Here is a 20,652-nt window from a genome sequence, read left to right as displayed (position 1 = left end):
TTTTCTGATATGAAACCCATAGTGCATCAGTAGGCTACTCCATAAAAAGAGAAAATTGTATGGAAGTGCAAAGTCGACAAGCCCGCGTGCGCTTTCGGGCTATTGCGCTGTCATTTGCCATGAGACGCAGCGACAGCGCGTTTTGTGGGGCATGCAAACCGGTATCTGTGGCGCTTTTGATTGTAGCGCCTGTGGTGAATGTGGATGTGGTGTCCAATTTCTTTGGTCGGTGTCTGCAGTGTCTATGACTTATGCCTATGCGGCTGGTGTGTGTGTTGTGTCTATGGCTGGTGTTAATGTGGATGGGGTGTTTGCTGTGTCTATGGCTCGTGTTAATGTGGCTGGTGGTGTGTGTTGTGTCTATGGCTAGTGTTAATGTGGCTGGTGTTGTGTCTATGGCTGGTGTTAATGTGGCTGGTGTGTGTTGTGTCTATGGCTAGTGTTAATGTGGTTTGTGTGTGTGTTGTGTCTATGGCTAGTGTTAAAGTGGCTGGTGTGGGTTGTGTCTATGGCTTGTGTTAATGCGGCTGGTGTCTGTGTTGTGTCTATGGCTAGTGCTAATGTGGTGTGTGTTGTGTCTATGGCTAGTGTTAATGTGGTTTGTGTGTGTGTTGTGTCTATGGCTAGTGTTAATGTGGCTGGTGTGGGTTGTGTCTATGGCTTGTGTTAATGCGGCTGGTGTCTGTGTTGTGTCTATGGTTAGTATTAATGTAGTGTGTGTTGTGTCTATGGCTAGTGTTAATGTGGTTGGTGTGTGTGTTGTGTCTATGGCTAGTGTTAATGCGGCTGGTGTGTGTGTTGTGTCTATGGCTAGTGTTAATGTGGTGTGTGTTGTGTCTATGGTTAGTGTTTATGTGTCTGGTGTGTGTTGTGTCTATGGCTAGTGTTAATGCGGCTGGTGTATGTTGTGTCTATGGATAGTGTTAATGTGGATGGTGTCTCTGTGGTGTGCATGGCTGGTAGTTGTGATTACTGTGCCCGGTGTTTGTGCCGTCTGTGGTTTCTGCACAGAACTCGGGGCCGCTACGGGCACGGGGAGATGTTCACGTTCGCGCTCACCCTCGTGCTCATCCAGTGCACAAGTGGCGCTGCGTTTGCCAAGATGAGTGAGTGTGTGGCACCAACACGCGCATCTGCAGGTGCTCTCATTACAAGCAAAGGGAACCTTAATAGTGCAATGTAACAATACTACTGCTGTATTTGATATAGATTTTGAATTACAATACACAAAACAAGGCTTTGAAATGTGCATTGTAATACATTTTAGATCTGGACTAATCGTATATATGCCTTAACCCCGAATGCTACATATATGCATGCGTATATAGCTGTATCTAACCATAACCCTATTAATTTCACAACTATTTGTCATTCCACTGTTGCATACCTAAATTAATCTATTTACCTAACCCCAACCCTCGCTAAAATCCCAATTACATGCATATATTTTTCTTCCCATTTATGGAGGTAAAATTCTAAATGTTTGGGACGAGAGTCGTGGGACCCGTTCGTTTGCAGAGGACAGCGGAACCATCTCACTATGGTCACGGGATGTCAACAACCTCGCCTGCTATACAGGAGGTCGTGGGTTCGATCCCGACCCTGACGCCTGCTGCTGTATATTTGGAGTTTACATGTTCACCCCGTGGTCGTGTGGATTTTCCTCCGGGTCTTCCGGTTTTGTGTTTAGAATATTTGGCTCCTCTGCATTTCCACACGATAAGCCACTTCGTTGAGATATAAAAATTTTTTACCAGGGTAAGGCCCACTGAGCTATTTAGTTATTTTTCAGAAGTAACCTAGCCACAGATGATAGCTAAATGAAGTGGCTTATCATGTGGAAATGTATAGCAGCCAAATACTCTAACGCATGTCGTTTATAAATGTGGAAGGGAAAGCCAGAGGACCCGGGGAAAGAGACATGCAAACTCCAAATATACAGGCATTGTCAGGGTCGGGATCGAACCCACGGACCTCTTGCATAGCAGGAGAGATGGTTAACATCTCGCCACCGTGCTTTCATTTTGTGCACCAGGGCCCCATGCCAAGCAATCTATGCCAATGAAATAGGATGCAGGGAACTTGAACCTTGAACCTAACCTCAGGCAGAGAACTCAAGAAGGAGGAAGGCAAATGTGCGGCGGTGTCCTCCTCTGCCACGCTCAGTGAGATGCTGTGCACCCACCCCGGGCGTGGACCACACGGCGCAGTGGATGTACATGGCGTGCGCACTCACCTGCCTGGGGGCCATGGTCTCTGGGAACGTGGCCCTGCAGTTCATCCACTATCCCACCCAGGTGCCCCCCCAACCCCCCTCACCGCCCCTCAACATGCAATGCGCTCACCCCACTCACACTCTCACAAAGCATGCATGCGTTCACTCCTCGCACTGCTCCCACTTTGGAATTCCATGGCATCGTCACTTTTCCCAGTTTCTTAGAACGTTGCTCAGTTCGAAGAACGTATTAACCCTTGTCTCTTAACACCATCAATAGCGCTGTTTGTTACTAGCTGCTGAGCATTTTGGGTGTTTGGGCTTGGGCTTGCGCTGAGCAACTGTGATTGGGTGCATTATGCAGAATCTCACACAGCAATTAAATGCATTGACCAGCAACATCAGCTATCTGCATATTTTATTTAACAGGCCGAACTCTGCAGATGATGCTCTGAAAATGGAACCCAGATATGTGGTTTTCCGAAGGAAACAAATACTGCTGGGAAACATTGGTCCAGAAGGCCCGTAGGCTGGTGGTCTTAGTTGTTTTTGTTACGTGCGTGTTTGGTGCCGAAGCAGACTCTATTTATTGTTTTAATGAAGAAAACATAAGTTGTAAGCTCTCTGAACGCGAGAACGCATCGGAGAGTTACAGCTTGTACACGAGTCGCCAATCTTACACAGCTTGCCAGTGGCAATTGGCAATCAGATCTTTCTGTTTTTGCAGCCAGCATTATGTATGTTTGTTGAATATATTTCCCACCGTACTTAGCCAACCGTGCTATGATAATATGTACTTGATTTCAATGAAGAATATGAAAGGCAAATTCTCTTTTTTTGGCACTTTAGAATATGGGATAGAGTATATTTCACACCTCTTAAACAATCAACGAATTATTAATATCAGGTATGAGACTGTAATATTGTTTAGTTGAGTTATTGTTATAATAATATACAGATTTGGTACATTTATTGTTTACTATGGTTTCCCAGTAGTAATTATTTTTGCATATATTTTTTTCTTCAGGAAATACATGCAAAAATGAATACCAAATGTGTACGTTCTTACAAAAACATTATCCTAGTCACAATCAGGATACAAATATACGCATCCTCAATGTTTCTAAAATAAATGCATTTAGGATGGACTGAATTAGTTTTTTCACACATCGAATTAATCTACATGTGACAAATTACATTCAATTACAGCTATAGTCAGGACACTGCTATCACAACAACAGTGAATGACCGCAGTAGTGTCAGTGAAAGACAAATTCCATTTACGAAACAGTAAAATGCTCAACCCATACAAATACAACTGTGCAAATTATGTTGATGGGAATCCAGTGGTGAAGAAAGCGATGAATGCACACAGAGAATGGCTGAATTAGCATCACTCGATGGGACAAAGTGATGTTGCATCAGACTTGTCCTTGTTTTGAGAACCAAAGTAATTGAATGCGAGTGGGGAATTGGTTAATGTCGTATTAACCTTCGCGTCTTTGTGTGTCTGTGTGTTTAGGTGTTGGGGAAGTCATGTAAACCGATCTCAGGTCAGCGCTTCCACGTTAATTGCCTTGAAATGTGTTTTGCTTTCCTGACACAAACGAGGAACATCTGCCCGCTCACATAATCACGGCCGCTGGGCAATGAAGTCATTACACACGCCCGAAAGAAAACGTAGTTAGCGACGCACCTACGATTAGCACGGTTGGCTGCGTACGGTGCGAAAGAGGTTCAACACAAAAAAACCGTGCAGCGCATTGGTCCACGCGAGGTGACGAACACGCGGCGGGTTTAACAAGATTCACGCCGTGGCCACTCGATGAATTGTCGCGATTGAGGATCGACAAGCGTTTTAAAGAGTAAACGCTTTAACATTGAGGTGAAATAATTTAGATAAATAACAAAATCGATTTCAGACATTCTCAATCCAAACTGTTTGGTTTTTTCGGTAAAGTCACGTAGGTGAAAATTAAATAAATAAAAATGAAAAACAACTAAATTAAATCTACTACAGTGATTTTGGCTGGAACGGTTCCACCTGAAGACGGAAGCTTGTGTTGCCTCCGAAACGTCGTGATTTAATTTAGTTGTTTTTCATTTTAATTTTAATTTTATTTTCACCTACGTGACTTTACCGAAAAAACCAAAGAGTATGGATCCTTGCAGTCACAAAAACTTCAAATCTAGAATTCTCAATCCAGTTATGGGGATTTTGACCATACTTCACCACCGTGGTCAATGTTGATTGGTAATGGGAGGGGGGTGAGTAGCCGTGGCCAGGAATCTGGTTTATAGCACGGCACGCTGATCAATGTACCACTGCTCTATTACATATAACATGAACAAAAAAAAACATTTATGTTAAAAATGAACATTAATAGATTAATGCATGGGTCGCTACACCGATTGCTGCTGCATGAGAGCATAGAGCACCGCTGATTGTTCACAAGGGGACAGCGAATGGAGCTCTCGATTTTCAGCAGATGGCAGCATTTGTTTACAACAAAAAGGCCACTACAACGCACGCCCCTTGGCACAATTCACAGCGGTACAGAGCGCATACCCGCGAAGGCAGTGTGTGCAATCGTCGCAATGACAGCATTAACCGCTACGAAACGCGGACCCCCTTGTTTGCGTAAACGGCGGTGACACGGTGAACATTTATCATTGTTTTCCCCACTGATTCACCTTCGCCGTTCGCTGTCCAGCCAATGCCCGTCCGCCACGTTCAGCACAGCCACGCACACCGCACGCGGCCCCGAACCCTCCCCGTGTGCTAAACGCGTCCGCGCCTCTGCGGGCGCAATTGCCCTTAACAAAATCACGACGCCGCTCCCCCCCCCCCCCCCTCTGCCTTGCAGTGTTCCTCCTGGGCCTCGTGTTTGCGCGCAAGAAATACCCCGTGGCCAAGTACCTGTGCGTGCTGCTCATCGTGACGGGGGTCACCCTGTTCATGTACCGCGACGGCGCGGCGCGCGCGGGGACGTCTGCGCTGCGAGGGGTGGGGGTCGGAGAGCTCCTGCTGGTGGGCGAGGCGTCAATTTGTCCCGCTGTTACCATCGTTGGCAATCGCTTCTGTGCCCTGGCACGTTGGCATCGCGCAGAGAGTGGGCGGGCAGGCGGATAGGTGGGGGGGGGGGGGGCAGTCCGGCCCAGGCACAGGTGCCCGCGCGCGCGCGCGTTAATGCGGCATCTGTCACGGCATCGTTCAGGTCGTTGCGTTTCGAGTCGTGCGCCCGAAGCTGGCGTCTAACAGGGGCGGGGGGCGGGGGGGTTGATCGTTGCCACCGTGCGCACGTGGCGTGCTTCACGGCGACGTGATTCAACGGAGCTAACGAGGGGTGGCGAATGTGGCTCAGGAGGGCTTGTGATGTTGGGTGGCTGAGCTCGGGTGATTGGCACGACCTGGATTCATCATGCAGGGCGTGTGAGAGGGTGTGTTTGCAAGGGGTGCAGTATTTGGTAATGAGTTATATGTGTTGACTTAAAGCTTTCGTGACTGCAGGAGTTCGTATTCTTTGGGTCTTTCGGTAAAGTCACGTAGATAGGTTCAAGGAAAAGAGCAAAAAACTACGATGTTTCGATCGCAACACAAGCGTTCGTCATCAGGAAAAGGGGGTTACCTTCTAAAGGCAAGCTGTTTATAAAGGTTGAAATGGTCGGAAATACATCGGGCTCTGTGGTGTAGAGTTTTGATGAGGGAATTATTTTGGGAAGGATTGTTTTTGCTTTGCGATCTTTCATTAACATGCTAATGTCTCACATTAACATGCTAATCTCTCACATTAACATAGCCACCTCCGGGCGCCCACTGTGGAGGCCTCTCAACGATCTCACATTATCATGCAAATTTTCGCTGGGCAGCCCTTTGATTGGTGGGAAAACCCACCACCGTCGCGGCCGCTGCCCATCACTCTTTACATTCACATTGGCTGCTGACATTTGGGCTACGTCCATTTCAACCCTTTATAAACAGTTTACCTTTAGAAGCTAACCAGCCTCTTCCTGATGACGAACGCTTGTGTTGCGATCGAAACGTCGTAGTTTTTAGTTATTTTTTGTAATTTTCTTTGAATCTATCTACGTGACTTTACCGAAAGACCAAAAGAATATGAGTTATATGTGAATATATATTTTTTAAAACACCGTAGAAGGGAAATAATCAAATTATAAAAATAAAACATAATAAAATACAATTCTCACGACGTTTCGGCCACGGCTGCTTGCGTTGTGGCCAAAACGTCGTGAGAACTGTATTTTATTATGTTTTATTTTTATTATTTAGTTATTTCTCTTCTACGTGACTTTACCGAAAGAACCAAGAAGATGAATCCCTGCAGTCACGAAAGCTTTAAATCGAAATTTTTAAAATACCGTTCAAATATTTCAATTTGCATACGATGCAAAGCACATTTCAGCAGCCGTAGGATATTACTGACTACTACTGCATGTTCAGTGGATACTGCACCTGCTATGTGATGAAGGGACACCAGAGGGTGCTCATCGGGTGCGCGGGTTGAGTTCGGGAACATTGCACGTTTTGGACACGGTTACGGCTGGGAAACGTTTCGGAAACATAAATTCATAACTGAACAGTTATTGTGACCGCGAATCGATTGACACGAAGAGTGAAGGGCGTATCTAGCTTTGATTTGGTTGGACTCCTGTTCCAAATAAGATAGGAGCAGGGGGTAGCAGATTCAGCATTGCATTCCTGTAATTAAAACTACCATAACGATACCATATTCACATCTTAGCGACAGATTCCCTCCGAGTTAATGTGACATCTGCTGTTCCTCTGAAGAGTCGCGCCTCGCGCCGTGGAGACCGAAGCATGAACGTGGGTTCTCCTCTGCACTCTTTACCGTTCGAGTGGCATCTGATAGGCACTCATTGGTGTGCAAATCAACAATTAAAATAGATAATTTTGCTCACGTGAAACTTTTAGAAATGTGCATGCGAGAATCGATTAGTTACAATTTAGGAGAAGTAATGAACACGTTAATGTTACATTTTGAGGTTAATGGAGCGAACAACATTGCAAAACAAAACAGAAAGAAACAGATTTTTGAATCACTGCCGCAAATCGTGACGGTTCATTGAATCACTGGGAGGCGGGGGGCAATGATGATCCATGACATTCTTTGCATCTCCCATTAAAAGCCACTGAAAATCAAAACCTTGTTGGGGGGCATGGACGTCTGTGTGGGGAGACAAAGGCGTCCGGGTCGTGGCGCAGACCACACCACCCCCTCGTGCGCTATGGCAGCCTTGATATGCGCTCACTTGCCCCGACACTCCGTGTAAACTACACGGGGGACCTTTGTCTTGTGTGTGTCTCCCCAAGCTGTGCTCCCTGGTGCTGGATGGACTCACGGGGGTGCTGCAGGAGCACATGAAGCTGCGGCACCAAACCGCCTTCCTCCACATGATGTTCCACGTCAACGCCTGGTCCTCCCTCGCCCTGGCCCTGCGTAAGAATCCCACCCCACGCTGCGTCGTGAAAAGATGACGCGGGCACAGATGGTGGGCCGTGGTCCAGACGCCTTGATTGCAACCATTTGGGCAGATAGGCGGTGCTTGAGACGGCTGTGTGGTGTGTCACGCCGCTGCTCGATTTGCTCCAACTTGCATTTTAGGTTTCTCTTTTGTACTGTTATATATGTCTTGGGTCTGCACGTGCTGTTTAGATTTATATGGTAACCCTGTTCAGCTTCCTCCTAAAATGCCTGTAGTAGATATAATTCAAACAAGCCTGACTCTGCTGATGAGACACTGTATGTCGAATACGGTGCAGAGTTTGCTTGTCTTGAAACAGTGCTGCTGAGATGATGTACTCTTCCAAGGCCGTGAAGATGATGGGTTGTGTAGGAAAGTGACGTGCGGTGAGGTCAATGGCTGACCGAACGTCCCTGGTGTAGGAAAGTGAAACTGTTCTACGTGGAGACGAATATGCGCAAGGAGGCGTCGTCCGCTCATTTATCTTGCAGTGTTTCGACGCTTTGAAATCCAAATCAGTACCACTATTTGCCATTCTACCTTTCCTGTATTGAGATGGTCTGTTTGTATGGGCGGTCATGTGCATTGATCTGTGGGTGCAACTGCTGCCTGAGGCGGGAGTTGAACCCAAGGTCTTCTTCCTATGAGACACTGATCCATCTTGTCGAACTGACAATGCCCCGATGATTACGCACGCTTTCATACATAACGCCATTTTTGTTATAATCATTGGTACATTTAGAAAAAAATTACTGTTCATTATTTCTATTTACAAATACCATCGTTTGCCTTATACGTTTACTTTTTTAGTCCTATGTATTTACAAGTCAGATCACTGATGTGCAATTGGAATGCGGTGTAGTTATATTTATTTAGTAATGTATTAATTATCAATTACGGTAAAATAAATTAAATCAATTGATGATGTAGTGATCTGCAGGATTGAAACATCTTTTCCCAAATAAATAATATTGCATTAAAAATATCCCCCAGACTTAGTTAAATAGATTAAATGTCACCATGATGTTGACTAGCACAGAGGTTTGCGCTGGTCAATTAACAGATAAACTTGCTTGACTCATAAAAGTGATTAAAAACAAATGTAGAGGCTGGGGTGGTGGGTGGGGGATCACACTTGCAGCTATTTGCTAATCCAAGAATAATTCTACACGGGATTATTCTTGTTAATTTACATTTCGCTTGTTGCATCTATACACACACACACATTCATTTTCCTCCCCGATAATTGAACTTTATATCAAACACAAAATGCTCCCATTACATACAATGGGCGTTCTTCGAACGAGGCCTATAAATAAAATAATCGCGTGGTGATTTGAGTGACGCGAACCTCCAGCTGAGCCCGTGGCGAGGCTGGGAGTGTTCGGGACGGCATGCCGCGCGTGTAAATGAGAAAGGGGACACCACGGGCTTGTGCGGAGAGGCTCGTCGCTCACTGCCTCGTCTTGTGTGCCCACTCAAAAGGAGACGGCGAAACCTAATTACTCAAATAACCCCCCCCCCCCCCGATGCTTGCTTATACAGGGCGGTCCAGATGTCTTGTGACCCCCCCCCCCCCCCAATTAATTCACCCCGAACATGTTTTTTTCCTTTGCATATTCATTTCTGTTTTAAATAAACCTCATTATTAAAACAAATATTACGTTTTTTTGGCGTCATCTCGTCCAACCCATGTGAGACTCGGCTCTAAGGAAAGCTGTCTCGGGTGTGGACCAATCAATTTCAAGGACAGTGCATACATTATCAGAGTTGTGTTTTTTGTTTGCATTATGACTGCAGGTATTGTGTTCTATGCAAACATGACTCCTTGTAAAAAAAAGTGTCAGTTTTGTTGCCAGATAAAAGGGTAAAAACCCAATTATCAAATATTAAGTTTTTAAGAATTAAATGGGGGGGGGGGGGTCACAATACATCTGGACCACCATGTGGATTCGTGGCAGATTTCTCTCGCGTTGACAACACGCGGCCACTATTTGTGACACACGGAAGGAGCCCCGATGGCAATTGCGTGCGTGCACGCGTGTCCCGTGCAACTCCCTGGCTTATATCTCTTTGCCTTCATTCCCTGCGAATGTAGCAATGACGCCTTAAATTGCACGGGGGACCTTGACGGATATGCGCACGACGTACCGTGCTTGCCCTGGGTTGAGGCTTCACAGTCGTTGCACTCCGATAAAAATCTGAAACGTATTTACGAGCTGGTTGATGTCGCCTTTTAAATTCAGCCAAGAAAAAGGAGAAGCCGTTTTGAAACTGATCGCAGTGCGCATTGTAATGTAAGGAACCAATTCTACAAATAGGTTTCAAGCCCGCACAAATGTATGATTTATGGGAAAGTTACGTCATTACTAGAGCACGTTGGACATTTTACATCGAAGGTGGCCTAACCGGACGCGATGTTGACGTCGAAAGCAATAATTCACACGTTGAGTGTGAACTGAGAATGCAACATTTTTGTGTAAAATATGGAAAATGTTAAGAATTACTGCATTTTTCTAAAAAAAAAAACCTATCGAATCTCCAGATCCACTCCAACAACGTGTTGTAATCGAATGCAACAATGCTGTCACACACGATAATTATAACACAATTGTAGCGAGTTTAAGTCGGTGATAATAATCACCATCAACTCCATTGCCCAATCAAACAATCATTCACACACACACTGCTCACATTCGATAACGCGTTGTGTATCGTGCATACTTTGTCGTGCGTCTCACAGTTGCTTTCAGTAATTTTTTGCAGAAGTGCCAGCAGGCTCAGTGGTGGTATGGCGGCCGGTATCATGTCGTGCCTGCAAATAGAGATGTAACACCCTGGGATTCCATAACAATCTGCATTTGTCACTTATTATGCCGTTTATTTGCACACTTCTTCGGAGAGAAACTACATCTAACATGATGAGTCGCAGGCTGCACTTCTCATTTTAGACTTTATTTTCACTTATTTACGTTTTAAAAAAAAAGAGTTCAATGCCATCACTGTTGGGATATTTTGAGTCAACGGTCTGTTGTGTGTTTTTTTTTTATTTCGCATTAGCATGGCTGCCATTAAAGAGGATAATTATGACTGCCATGTTCGCATTAATAAGGAACATTTTTCAGGGTGTGTTTTGTTTGGCGTTAGGTGCGTGCACCCACTGATCTCCGCACCTGTCCCTCATCTGTCGCTGTCTGCTACTGCATGCCGTGCTCGGTAATTACCAGCAACTCCGGCCAACAGCACAGCGAGATGGCGACAGCGAGCTCTGCCCCCCTTTGTCTGTGCGGCAAAATCTTTGAGGTTTGGCAGGGATCGTAAACATCCATTTGGATTTACATTACGCGAGAGGAGAGGAGGGGGGGAGGACGTGAAAAAGGTTCCTATTGTGGTTCTATGTCCACAAGCTCAATACTGAGAGCGTAACATCACCCCACGCTTTTTTGTACACATTGGTCCTCTGTGCGTAAATGTTATTCCCACTTGCATAACAAACCCAACACCTTTACAGCATCGGTAAAAAAACAAATCAATATTCGAGAAGAGGTAGAAGCAGACATCATAATGAAAGTAAACAGTGCATCAGACACCGGTAGTTGTTGGTCAGCTTCATGATGCACTCCAGGCAGTTTAATTTGCCATGCACAGCAGATGTAAGTGAATACAGTGCATGGAGCAGTGTTATATATCTCGGCAGAGGTCAGGTGTTTATAACGACAACAAAATTGGGCTTGCCTGAAACCTCCTGTCGCAGCACAGAGGTTCCCAACCATTGCGATGGTGAAAGTGGATACAATCGGTCCTTCCCGTGGGTCAGAGGGCAGTAGCCATAGCGTGGTCACGTGGGATGGATCTATCCTGGAAACAGTTCACGCAGTAACTTGGGCCCACGTAGGTGCATACACTCTTCTGTAATTTTTCCAAAAGCCTATCATTCCTCAGAATCATCATCCCATGGTTAGGTCCCCTTTGAAATACACATCGACTTAATATGCATTCACAATTATTAATCATTGGCAATATATTGACATTATTCAACAAAATAATTAAACACTTGTGTAACGTGTCACCTCCTGTGTTAATTACTCGTGTCAAGCCGTCGATTTCACTATTCCAGCCAAAAAGGAATGATTCAATAAGCTATAATTTTAAATAGCCATAAAATAAGTGAAAACTGTATCACGTACAACTAGCATGAGAGTATACATGGTTATCCATGAATAGATATCCCACTAAACAGAGGTGTGGACTCGAGTCATGTGACTTGGACTCGAGTCAGACTCGAGTCATGAATTTGATGACTTCAGACTCGACTTGGACTTGCATAACAATGACTTTGTCCCACCTCTGAGGTGTGGACTCGAGTCATGTGACTTGGACTCGAGTCAGACTCGAGTCATGAATTTGATGACTTCAGACTCGACTTGGACTTGCATAACAATGACTTTGTCCCACCTCTGCCACTAAATACTATAAATTATAGAGTAAACATCTCTCCCACCATCCATGCTTAACCACCTCCATTTTCTGCATCCTTGTAACGATATGGAGCCGTCGCTTTCACAATATTCAATCGCCTCTTGAAAAGAAACAGGAAAATTACAAATGGACCACCCCGTATAACATGGCAAGAGATGTGGACAATCAGTACTGTACTGCGCGTGTCCAAGAGGACACGTGTTCTACACTGAGTGGTTCCAATCCGTAGGATGTGTGTTAGCAGAGCAGGTTTGCTGCGTTCATAATGTTTTGTGTGAACATTGCTGCGACATCGCAATATGGTCGTTGGGGCATAGCTATCGAGTGAGCAGGGAACGCAAATGCAACGGGACATGAGGAGCAAGCGCCAGGAGGGAGGTCCAGCCACCGGCCTACAAAGGATGGTGGGGGGTGGTAGAATTGGCGTCATCTGGTCCAACACCACGTGAGACTAGGCTCTAAGGAAAACTGTCTCGGGTGTGGACCAATCAACTCCCAGGACAGAGCATACATTATCAGAGTTATGTTTTTTGTTTGCATTATGACTGCAAGTATTGTGGTCTATGCAAACATGACTCCTCGTAAAAAAAGGTGTCAGTTTTGTTGCCAGATAAAAGGGTAAAAAAAAAACAATTATCATATTTTTTACTGGTAAATGAGGTTCCAATGGTGGGGGGTGCTAGAATTGGACAGGGGGGCTACGTTTCTTTCTGTGCGCCAAGGTCCGTGGCAAGCCGCGCACGTGGCACCGGATTTCATTTCAGCAACATACCAAGCAAGCAATCGTTGGCAAAAGCGTGAGTTCCTGCAAGAAATTACTCGGCGTGCCCACACATGGTGTGAAACGTTCTAATGCCCTCTCCCGATTTTCTCTCCACCCGTAGCGGTCGTGTTCACGGGGGAAGGCTGGCACTTCCTCCTGTTTGCACAATGCCACCCCGACATCGTCTTCCACGTGGCGCTGTTCGCAGCCACCAGTGCAATGGGCCAGGCAAGTGAAATGCGTCGAAGGGGTTAAGGAGGACAATGACAGCTTTGTGAACGTTTGGTCGTGTTATCGTCACGTTTTAATACGCAGGCTGTCGCAACCAATATTATCCATAATAAAGGTACCGGTAATTACAAGCGAAAGGTCGTACTCCAATTCTAAATGTTGTGGGTTTACTACTCTCCAACACACCGGTGTGCTGAAGTAGTAACGAATTGGCACTTACCAGTTGGCTGTGTCGAGTGGTGGCGGGTTTAACGACGCATTTATATTTACCCGATCTAACCCAAAAACACCTTTGGGGCCGTCCATAAATGGCGTCACGCGAGTTTGGACGATTTTTTACCCCCCCCCCCCCCTTCGTCACACGGCGTCACAAAAAGTCAGACCCCCCCCCAAAATATATAAAACATGCTTCAAATCGCTTTAAACTATTGTCATTGTAGTGCGTATTTAATGTGGCGCTGCACTCTGATGTTGTAGAAGAATACATTTATTAAAAAGTCTATTTAATTAAGTAGAACGTGTTGTCTATATTTATTTAAAGTTGCGCATTTTGATGTGACGTCACATTTCTCACACCCCCAACCCCCCTCTTGTCACACATTGTCACAAATGTCTGACCCCCCCCCCCCCCGGTACGTGACGTCATTTATGGATGGCCCCTTTATGGATCGACACTTTTGTTTAAAAAGTGCGAATCACGTGACGTAATGCCATTCTTAACCCAAACAATTAAAGTGCACTTGATGGAAACCGTCTCTTTTGAACATTACGAACACAATCGAGTCGGTGTAAATCAGCACCCATATCTAAAGTGCAATAGATATACGGCAGTATTAATAAGTACAGTGATACAAAGCAGTAATATAAATCGTGTACAATACGTGCGGGTACTGCAACCTCTTCTGTGACCTCTTGCCGGCATCAAGGGGAGGCCAACATACCCACTCGATATTCTTGGGTTTTTTCGGTAAAGTCACGTAGGTAAAACATCCACCTGAAGACGGAAGCTTGTGTTGCCTCCGAAACGTCGTGATTTTTATTTTATTTTACTTTAATACATTTTTATTAAATATTTTACCTACGTGACTTTACCGAAAAAACCCAAGAATATGAATCCTTGCAGTCACGAAAGCTTCAAATCTAGAATGAATACCCACTCGAGTGCCCTTCCGCTAGCAGTGGCGTGTGGACAATACCTTGCAAGACCGTAGCCTGCCTGGTACCTTCTTTACAATACTGTATTGGGAGAAATAAACAACCAAAGTCAAGAAGTGCATAAAATAGTGTCTATATATGTAAAAAAAATAAGTTCAAACACAAACTATAATGAGACAGAGTAGTGATAAGAATGTGTTTGTACAAGTCAAGAGTATGGAAATCTGACCCTTAAGCAGCCAATATGGCGTGTGCCACATGGCTCTGTTTCCTTCCATACGGTTTAACGCAGATGCTAAAAAAAGGCCACGCTTCCCAGCCATACGGCTGATCGACGCTTGCCGCTGATGAGATGCGAGGCTGTTGCTGCCTAGAGACTCGCGAATAATGAGACGCGGCTCCTCATTGTCGATTGTGACCTGGGGCTTGTGTAAAAGCCACAGTGTCGGCCCCTTGATCTCAGGTTGAGATTGCAGACGCGTGGGAGACTTTCCTTATTTGAGTAACGCTAAACTGGTTTCATTTGCTAATGGATTCAGTGTGCACAACTTTACCCCATAACCATCGGTTAAGGTGCCCAGATGGTATTGCCACAAGGTTTTTTTTTTTACATCATATTAAAAATGTCAACCTGGGAGGCAATTACATGTGTTCCATATGGTCTGTGGTTATTTTTGAATAAACCTTCATTTCCATATTCGTGAAGACTTCAGAAATAGGGATTGAGCAGTTTCGAAACCGACATGCTGAATTACAGCGCAAAGTATTCAGAGAAACATATAATTTGAGAAAATAAATGTAGCGCGATGGCATGGTTTAACATTTAGGTATACAACATTATTAAGCGTTAAAGTGGTTAGCAAAGATTATACGAGCTGTTTCATGCCACGGGTGTATGTCAGTGGGCAGTGAAACTTCTGGCCAGAAATGTCACCATGCAATCACGAAAAAAATCAGCGGCTGCGTGACTTTATTACTGGAGCATAATTTCATTTCGTAAGAACTTCGTGACAGCGATGTAGAAATTAATACTGGTCGCAAATACAATACGTAAGACTATTTAAGTTGTGTTGGCCATTTCATAGCAGAACCTTTTTAGCATGAGCAATGTGCATCTTTCGTGAGGATACACTCTCCTCGCAAGGCAAGCAATCACAAGTGTAACAATTTAACAAACATTGATTTACCATTTACTATTTTGAATCATTTATTCAAAAATATTTTTTTATGTGTAATTAACATTAATATTTTTATCACTAAAATACACGCGTTTATTTTAACGTCATACCGGACTGAAAATGCTTTGATACAACTTTACAACAAATTAGTTTTACAGCAATAAAATAGCAGCGTAAATGATTTTGCGATAATTGCTTACAATGTTAGAATTTTTCCAGTTTTGTGCATCTGGCGAATGCATCTGGGTGCAGTTTGCGTTAATAAAAGTTGGTATGTATATAACCATGAACCATTCTAATTACTGTAAAATGGCTGTACAAAATTACTTATGAAGCAAAATTTTAATCTCACACTTACACGTAATCCACCAGGCTGATTGCAGTCAGCTATAACCGATGGAAACGACTTAACCCTAATAAGACGCTTTTCAGTATATGCAAAACCTTTTCTTTTGTGATAGCACAAACTGGTTATTTTTAATGCATAACAAATGAACAATATAAAAACATCATGCTTCAACTATAATTGTCTGCAGTTTAAAAAAAATGGTTTACTGTGCTGTACATTAGCGTGGGTTTACATACATATATAAACTGTGTAAGTATAAACATGTGCGAGACGAAGATGACGAGAACCCATTGCACGCTGCATCAACCCCCTCCACGCAGGCATTCATCTTCATGACGGTGGTGACCTTCGGCCCTCTGACCTGCTCCATCTTCACCACCACGCGCAAGTTCTTCACCGTCCTCACGTCCGTCGTTCTCTTTGGCAACCCAATGACAGGCCCGCAGTGGTTTGGCGCTGTGCTCGTATTCTTAGGTAACGTTTTGTTTGCAATTTCACGACACTAAATTGCATTGCCATTACATAAGATCTGCACCATAAATCCGCATTGATACTTCCCATTTGCGCATTTGTTAACCCATTAAAAAAAGTGTGTTAAAACAAAAAGGAACGTAAGCATATAAGTACTGCTAAGACGGTTAATTGGCGGCGGTATTTTGACGAACGTTTCAACGTCATGTCCGAAGCCGTTGAAGTAACCATTAACATTTGTGTCCGTAAAATATGCACACAATGTATTTAACCGATCATATAATTAACTTCCGGTTTGCACAATAGCACTGTTCGTATAATGCAGTGTGTCATCCTAATATGCGAGTGTTGCAAATAATCCGAGGGAAGGGAACCCGTGCATCTGGAATGCCGGCATATAGGCCAAGTGCCTATATTCCTGCACCTATTGCAACATAAAGCATCTATCGAGCATGCTTCCAGAGATTTGCAATGATTGCTTTCATTAATTTGTCTTCGTGTTTTTTTTTTCTTGCAGGTCTTGGCTTGGATGCTAAATTTGGACGTTTGTCAACACCGCGATAACCCGATATGAAATTGCATTATTTTCTACACTTTAAATTATAGCAGTAACATGTTATCACGATTTATTTTGAGCGCGCTAAATAAGACTTATATTGCGATAACCATGCATTTAATCACGAAGCCAAAAATAAAGCAAATAACTTGAGTCTCACAAGTGGCAGCTGAGAACTTGTAAGCACATCATTGTTAAAAAATCCACACGATTCGCAAGATTTAAAGAAGGCGCGTATGCATAGTGTGAAAGCGAAAATGGGATAAATCCCAACTGTTTATTTTTTTACTTGGGAAATGTGCATGAGTCATGGAGGTGGCAGAACATTGTGTAAATTACAAATTATGTACGAGTGAAATAACATCAGAATTCTTACAAATAACATGGACCCATGACATGTGGCAAGAAGATTGTAGTCCAGGTATTGTAACGTCTCTGTGTCATACAGCATATAGTTTTCATCTGGCACTTTACTCATTGCTTGAACGCATTACTTTGACAATAATCTAGAGGCAAGGGGGTGGGGCACTTTTCGCCTTATTTTTTTATTGTCATTCGCCACAAAACAATGGAAGGCATTTTATAAGAAACACGTGTTGGACATTTTCTGCACGTATTACATACACGTTCCAGGTTTCAGGTGAGCAGTTTGGGCAGGTTTTTTTGATGAACCACTATGCTGTTATCAACATTGTAACAATACTGAAAATATTCAGTTAAAATTAAAGGATCAAGAGCTTGCATTTATAGGGCACTTCAATACCATGGCATTGCAAAGTGCCTTAAATAAAGCACAAAATGGAAGGGTGGCACAATGTTTTGAGCCAAATGTATCAAGGAAATACCAGAGACCATTAATTTTATTGCAACTTATGTTAAGATTACTCAAAACAGTTGGGTAACAATATACTAAATTGATTTGTTCCTAATTTATCCACCAACTGCAGGTATACTATGATGGCAGATGAAATCAAGCGGTTCCTGTCATAACTTTTTTTTATACTAGAACACACTGAGCCAACGGAAATGTCTGAATTAATATAAAATGTGAAGGGGGACACCATCATACGCCATCGTTAAAAGTTGAGCTGCATAATTCTGGGGCGGCAGAAATACTCCTGAACATGACCCCAGGTTAGGGCAGCCTGTAACTTCAGTCAGTGAGGAAAACATTGAGGCTGTCCAAGACTTGGTTTTGAAAGATCAGCTTTTTACTGTTGCAGTTAGCTGCCACTTTGGGTGTGGAATTGGTGGAATCTCATATTGGCAAATGAGCAAGGCGACACAAAGAGGACAACATCTAATAACTTTTCATCACAATCCTGACCTAATGAAGGCAGACTGGGAGAGATTTAAGGGTCAATTTATTTCTGGTGATGAGACCTGAATTTAGGATAATGACTCTGAGACCAACTGGTGGTCAATGCAGAAGAAACATTCAACTTCTCCCAAACGCAAGACATTCAAAGTGCCCTGCAGAGAAGATTATGTTCAGTATTTTTGGGATGCTAAAGGTGTGTTGCATATTTACTTTACGCTACACAAGGAAGACTATCATAGGTTAATTATGCAGACTTGCTCCATCAACTGACCACTAGTCTATCAAAGAAAAGCACAAAGGTAAGATGAGAGCTGATAAATGACAATGCCCGAAAGCATTGTCATTTATCGGGCCGCACAGCAGCAGGTGAGCGGTGGCCCGCCCATTATTTTATTGACTACTTCCGTCCACGCTTCTTTCCCGCACTTGTCTCAATCACAGTGTTGGTAAGCCCACAAGCTGCTAACCCCAAGCCAAAATGAGTAAAAAAACAAACATCGCTGGAGAGCTTCTTTGAAAAGGGGGAAAGACCCAATGATGACCACCCCCCCAACCCGGTCCGTGAAAAAATTATCTTCCACGAAACCGGTCCCTGGTGCCAAAAAGGTTGGGGGCCGCTGCCCTAGAGCACACAATGTAAGTTGCAAAGGCTGCTGTCAAACTACCACATTCTGCCTATTCTCCACAAATTGGAATGCAGTGACTTTCCCCAGCTTCCCGAATTAAAGGAGCATCTGCTTGGACCCCGTTTTGACGAAAATTACGTGTTGAAGGAGGCTGTTTAAGGGTATCTGAATGGGCTGGAATTAAAATAAAAAATGTGAGAATTTTAAAAAATGTTAGAAACAATATGTAAAAATACATTGCGAACGAGGGTAACTTACGTAAAATAACATCGCTAATAGTGGCGAATGCATTGTATCCATGTGCGGCTTGGAACGTTCGTACTCAATTTGTACAAGCATCTGACCCATTTTTCTGAAACTCAAGTCTTATGACACGTAGTGTGGAAATTCATGTAAACTGTTCCCCTGGAAATATTGTCAGAACCAACAGAATGCAAACACATTTCTAAATATTGACGCTATACAACACCACATTGTTAAGATGCTCTACGCTTCATGTAACTGCAGGCGATAAAAGGACACGCAACTTGAGGTTAACAATTTTAATTACACGCTTTTCTTCATGGCAGGCGAGGTGGATTCTTCCTTGTTTCCTTTCGCACCGTTCTCGTCTTCCTTTTGGTCTTCGTCGTTGTTTTCATCCTACAAAAAAGGAGAACGACAAAGCAGCGTTGCATGTAAAAGCAACCGGATAGAGACCTGCGCATGAAAACAGAGAGATGAGAATTGGAACACGTATTCATCATCGGAAGAAGGAAAAAAAACATCCAGAAGCAATGATGAAATCCAGAACGGTGTCATCCTTGAGAATGATTAAAAAGTTAAATCCAACTGATCTCCAAATATAACTAAAATACTTATTTCCCATGCAATCATTCAACTGATTTTACAATATTCTTTAATTTTCCAAATGGTTTTGTATGTAGTTTCTAAAAAAGTCAGGCTATAACTATCCCTCTCAAATTAGGTCTCATGGATAAATACGCACAGACATGTGCATTGTCAGGTGATGGAAGCTCATCATTAAAATAAAAGTAATATATACATTGTGTGCATAGAGAGCCATGAGATATTTTAATGTTCATATACATTTATATAAATGCCTCCCTAAAAATTTTCCGAAAATATCACATTTATAATACAGTACTTAAATACATTGAAACATGTCCTTTCATTGCCACAATGGCTGTAGATACTATTTACCCTCGAATAGAAATATTACAAGACAAACACAAAATACTTCATTGATATTGTAACACCATTCAATATTCGTGTTTACTATAAACTTCTATTCATTATATTCATTCGGATACACAGTTAAGTACTCTCCGGAAAACAGGAAACCATTTAACAGAACGCTGCTTTGGCAAGACAACGTATGCAATGCATCTTCTTGGTTCTTTCGGTAAAGTCACGTAGAAGGGAAATAATAAAATAATAAAAATAAAACATAATAAAATAAATCTCACGACGTTTCGGCCACAACGCAAGCAGCCGTCTTTCCGACAGACCTGTTCTTCACCTGAGGACGGCTGCTTGCGTTGTTTCCGACAGACCTGTTCTTCACCTGAGGACGGCTGCTTGCGTTGTGGCCGAAACGTCGTGAGAATTATTTTATGTTTTATTTTTATTATTTTATTATTTCCCTTCTACGTGACTTTACCGAAAAAACCAAGAAGATGAATCCCTGCAGTCACGAAAGCTTTAAATCGAAAAGTATGCAATGCAGTTAAGCTTGACACAAATATTATTTGTGGTGCTTGTCACCAAATGAGAGGAAGACTGCTGGCCTTGCAGGTAACG

At 43.4% G+C, this 20,652-nt stretch overlaps 2 protein-coding genes across 2 annotated transcripts in view; one reads left to right on the top strand and one right to left on the bottom strand.

Annotated features, from left to right (window-relative positions):
- LOC133346054 (solute carrier family 35 member B1-like) overlaps positions 1-17,153 on the top strand; it is a 29,337-nt gene extending 12,184 nt beyond the window's left edge. The window contains exons 2-9 of the mRNA XM_061557350.1: positions 1,012-1,106; positions 2,167-2,297; positions 3,738-3,768; positions 5,083-5,246; positions 7,569-7,695; positions 13,084-13,190; positions 16,196-16,349; positions 16,864-17,153. Of these exons, the coding sequence (XP_061413334.1) occupies positions 1,012-1,106; positions 2,167-2,297; positions 3,738-3,768; positions 5,083-5,246; positions 7,569-7,695; positions 13,084-13,190; positions 16,196-16,349; positions 16,864-16,910 (856 nt within the window). The 3' untranslated portion in view covers positions 16,911-17,153. The remainder of the gene's footprint in view (positions 1-1,011; positions 1,107-2,166; positions 2,298-3,737; positions 3,769-5,082; positions 5,247-7,568; positions 7,696-13,083; positions 13,191-16,195; positions 16,350-16,863) is intronic.
- The window catches only part of PHF14 (PHD finger protein 14), a 41,325-nt gene continuing 37,821 nt past the window's right edge, over positions 17,149-20,652 (bottom strand). The window contains 1 exon segment of the mRNA XM_061557349.1: positions 17,149-19,491. Coding sequence (XP_061413333.1) covers positions 19,396-19,491 — 96 coding nt within the window. The 3' untranslated portion in view covers positions 17,149-19,395.

This window comes from Lethenteron reissneri, chromosome 23 (genome assembly GCF_015708825.2).
Source record: "Lethenteron reissneri isolate LAM-NWPU_2019-01 chromosome 23, ASM1570882v1, whole genome shotgun sequence".
Lineage (NCBI taxonomy): Eukaryota > Metazoa > Chordata > Hyperoartia > Petromyzontiformes > Petromyzontidae > Lethenteron > Lethenteron reissneri.
This window is presented reverse-complemented; position numbering and strand designations above follow the sequence as displayed.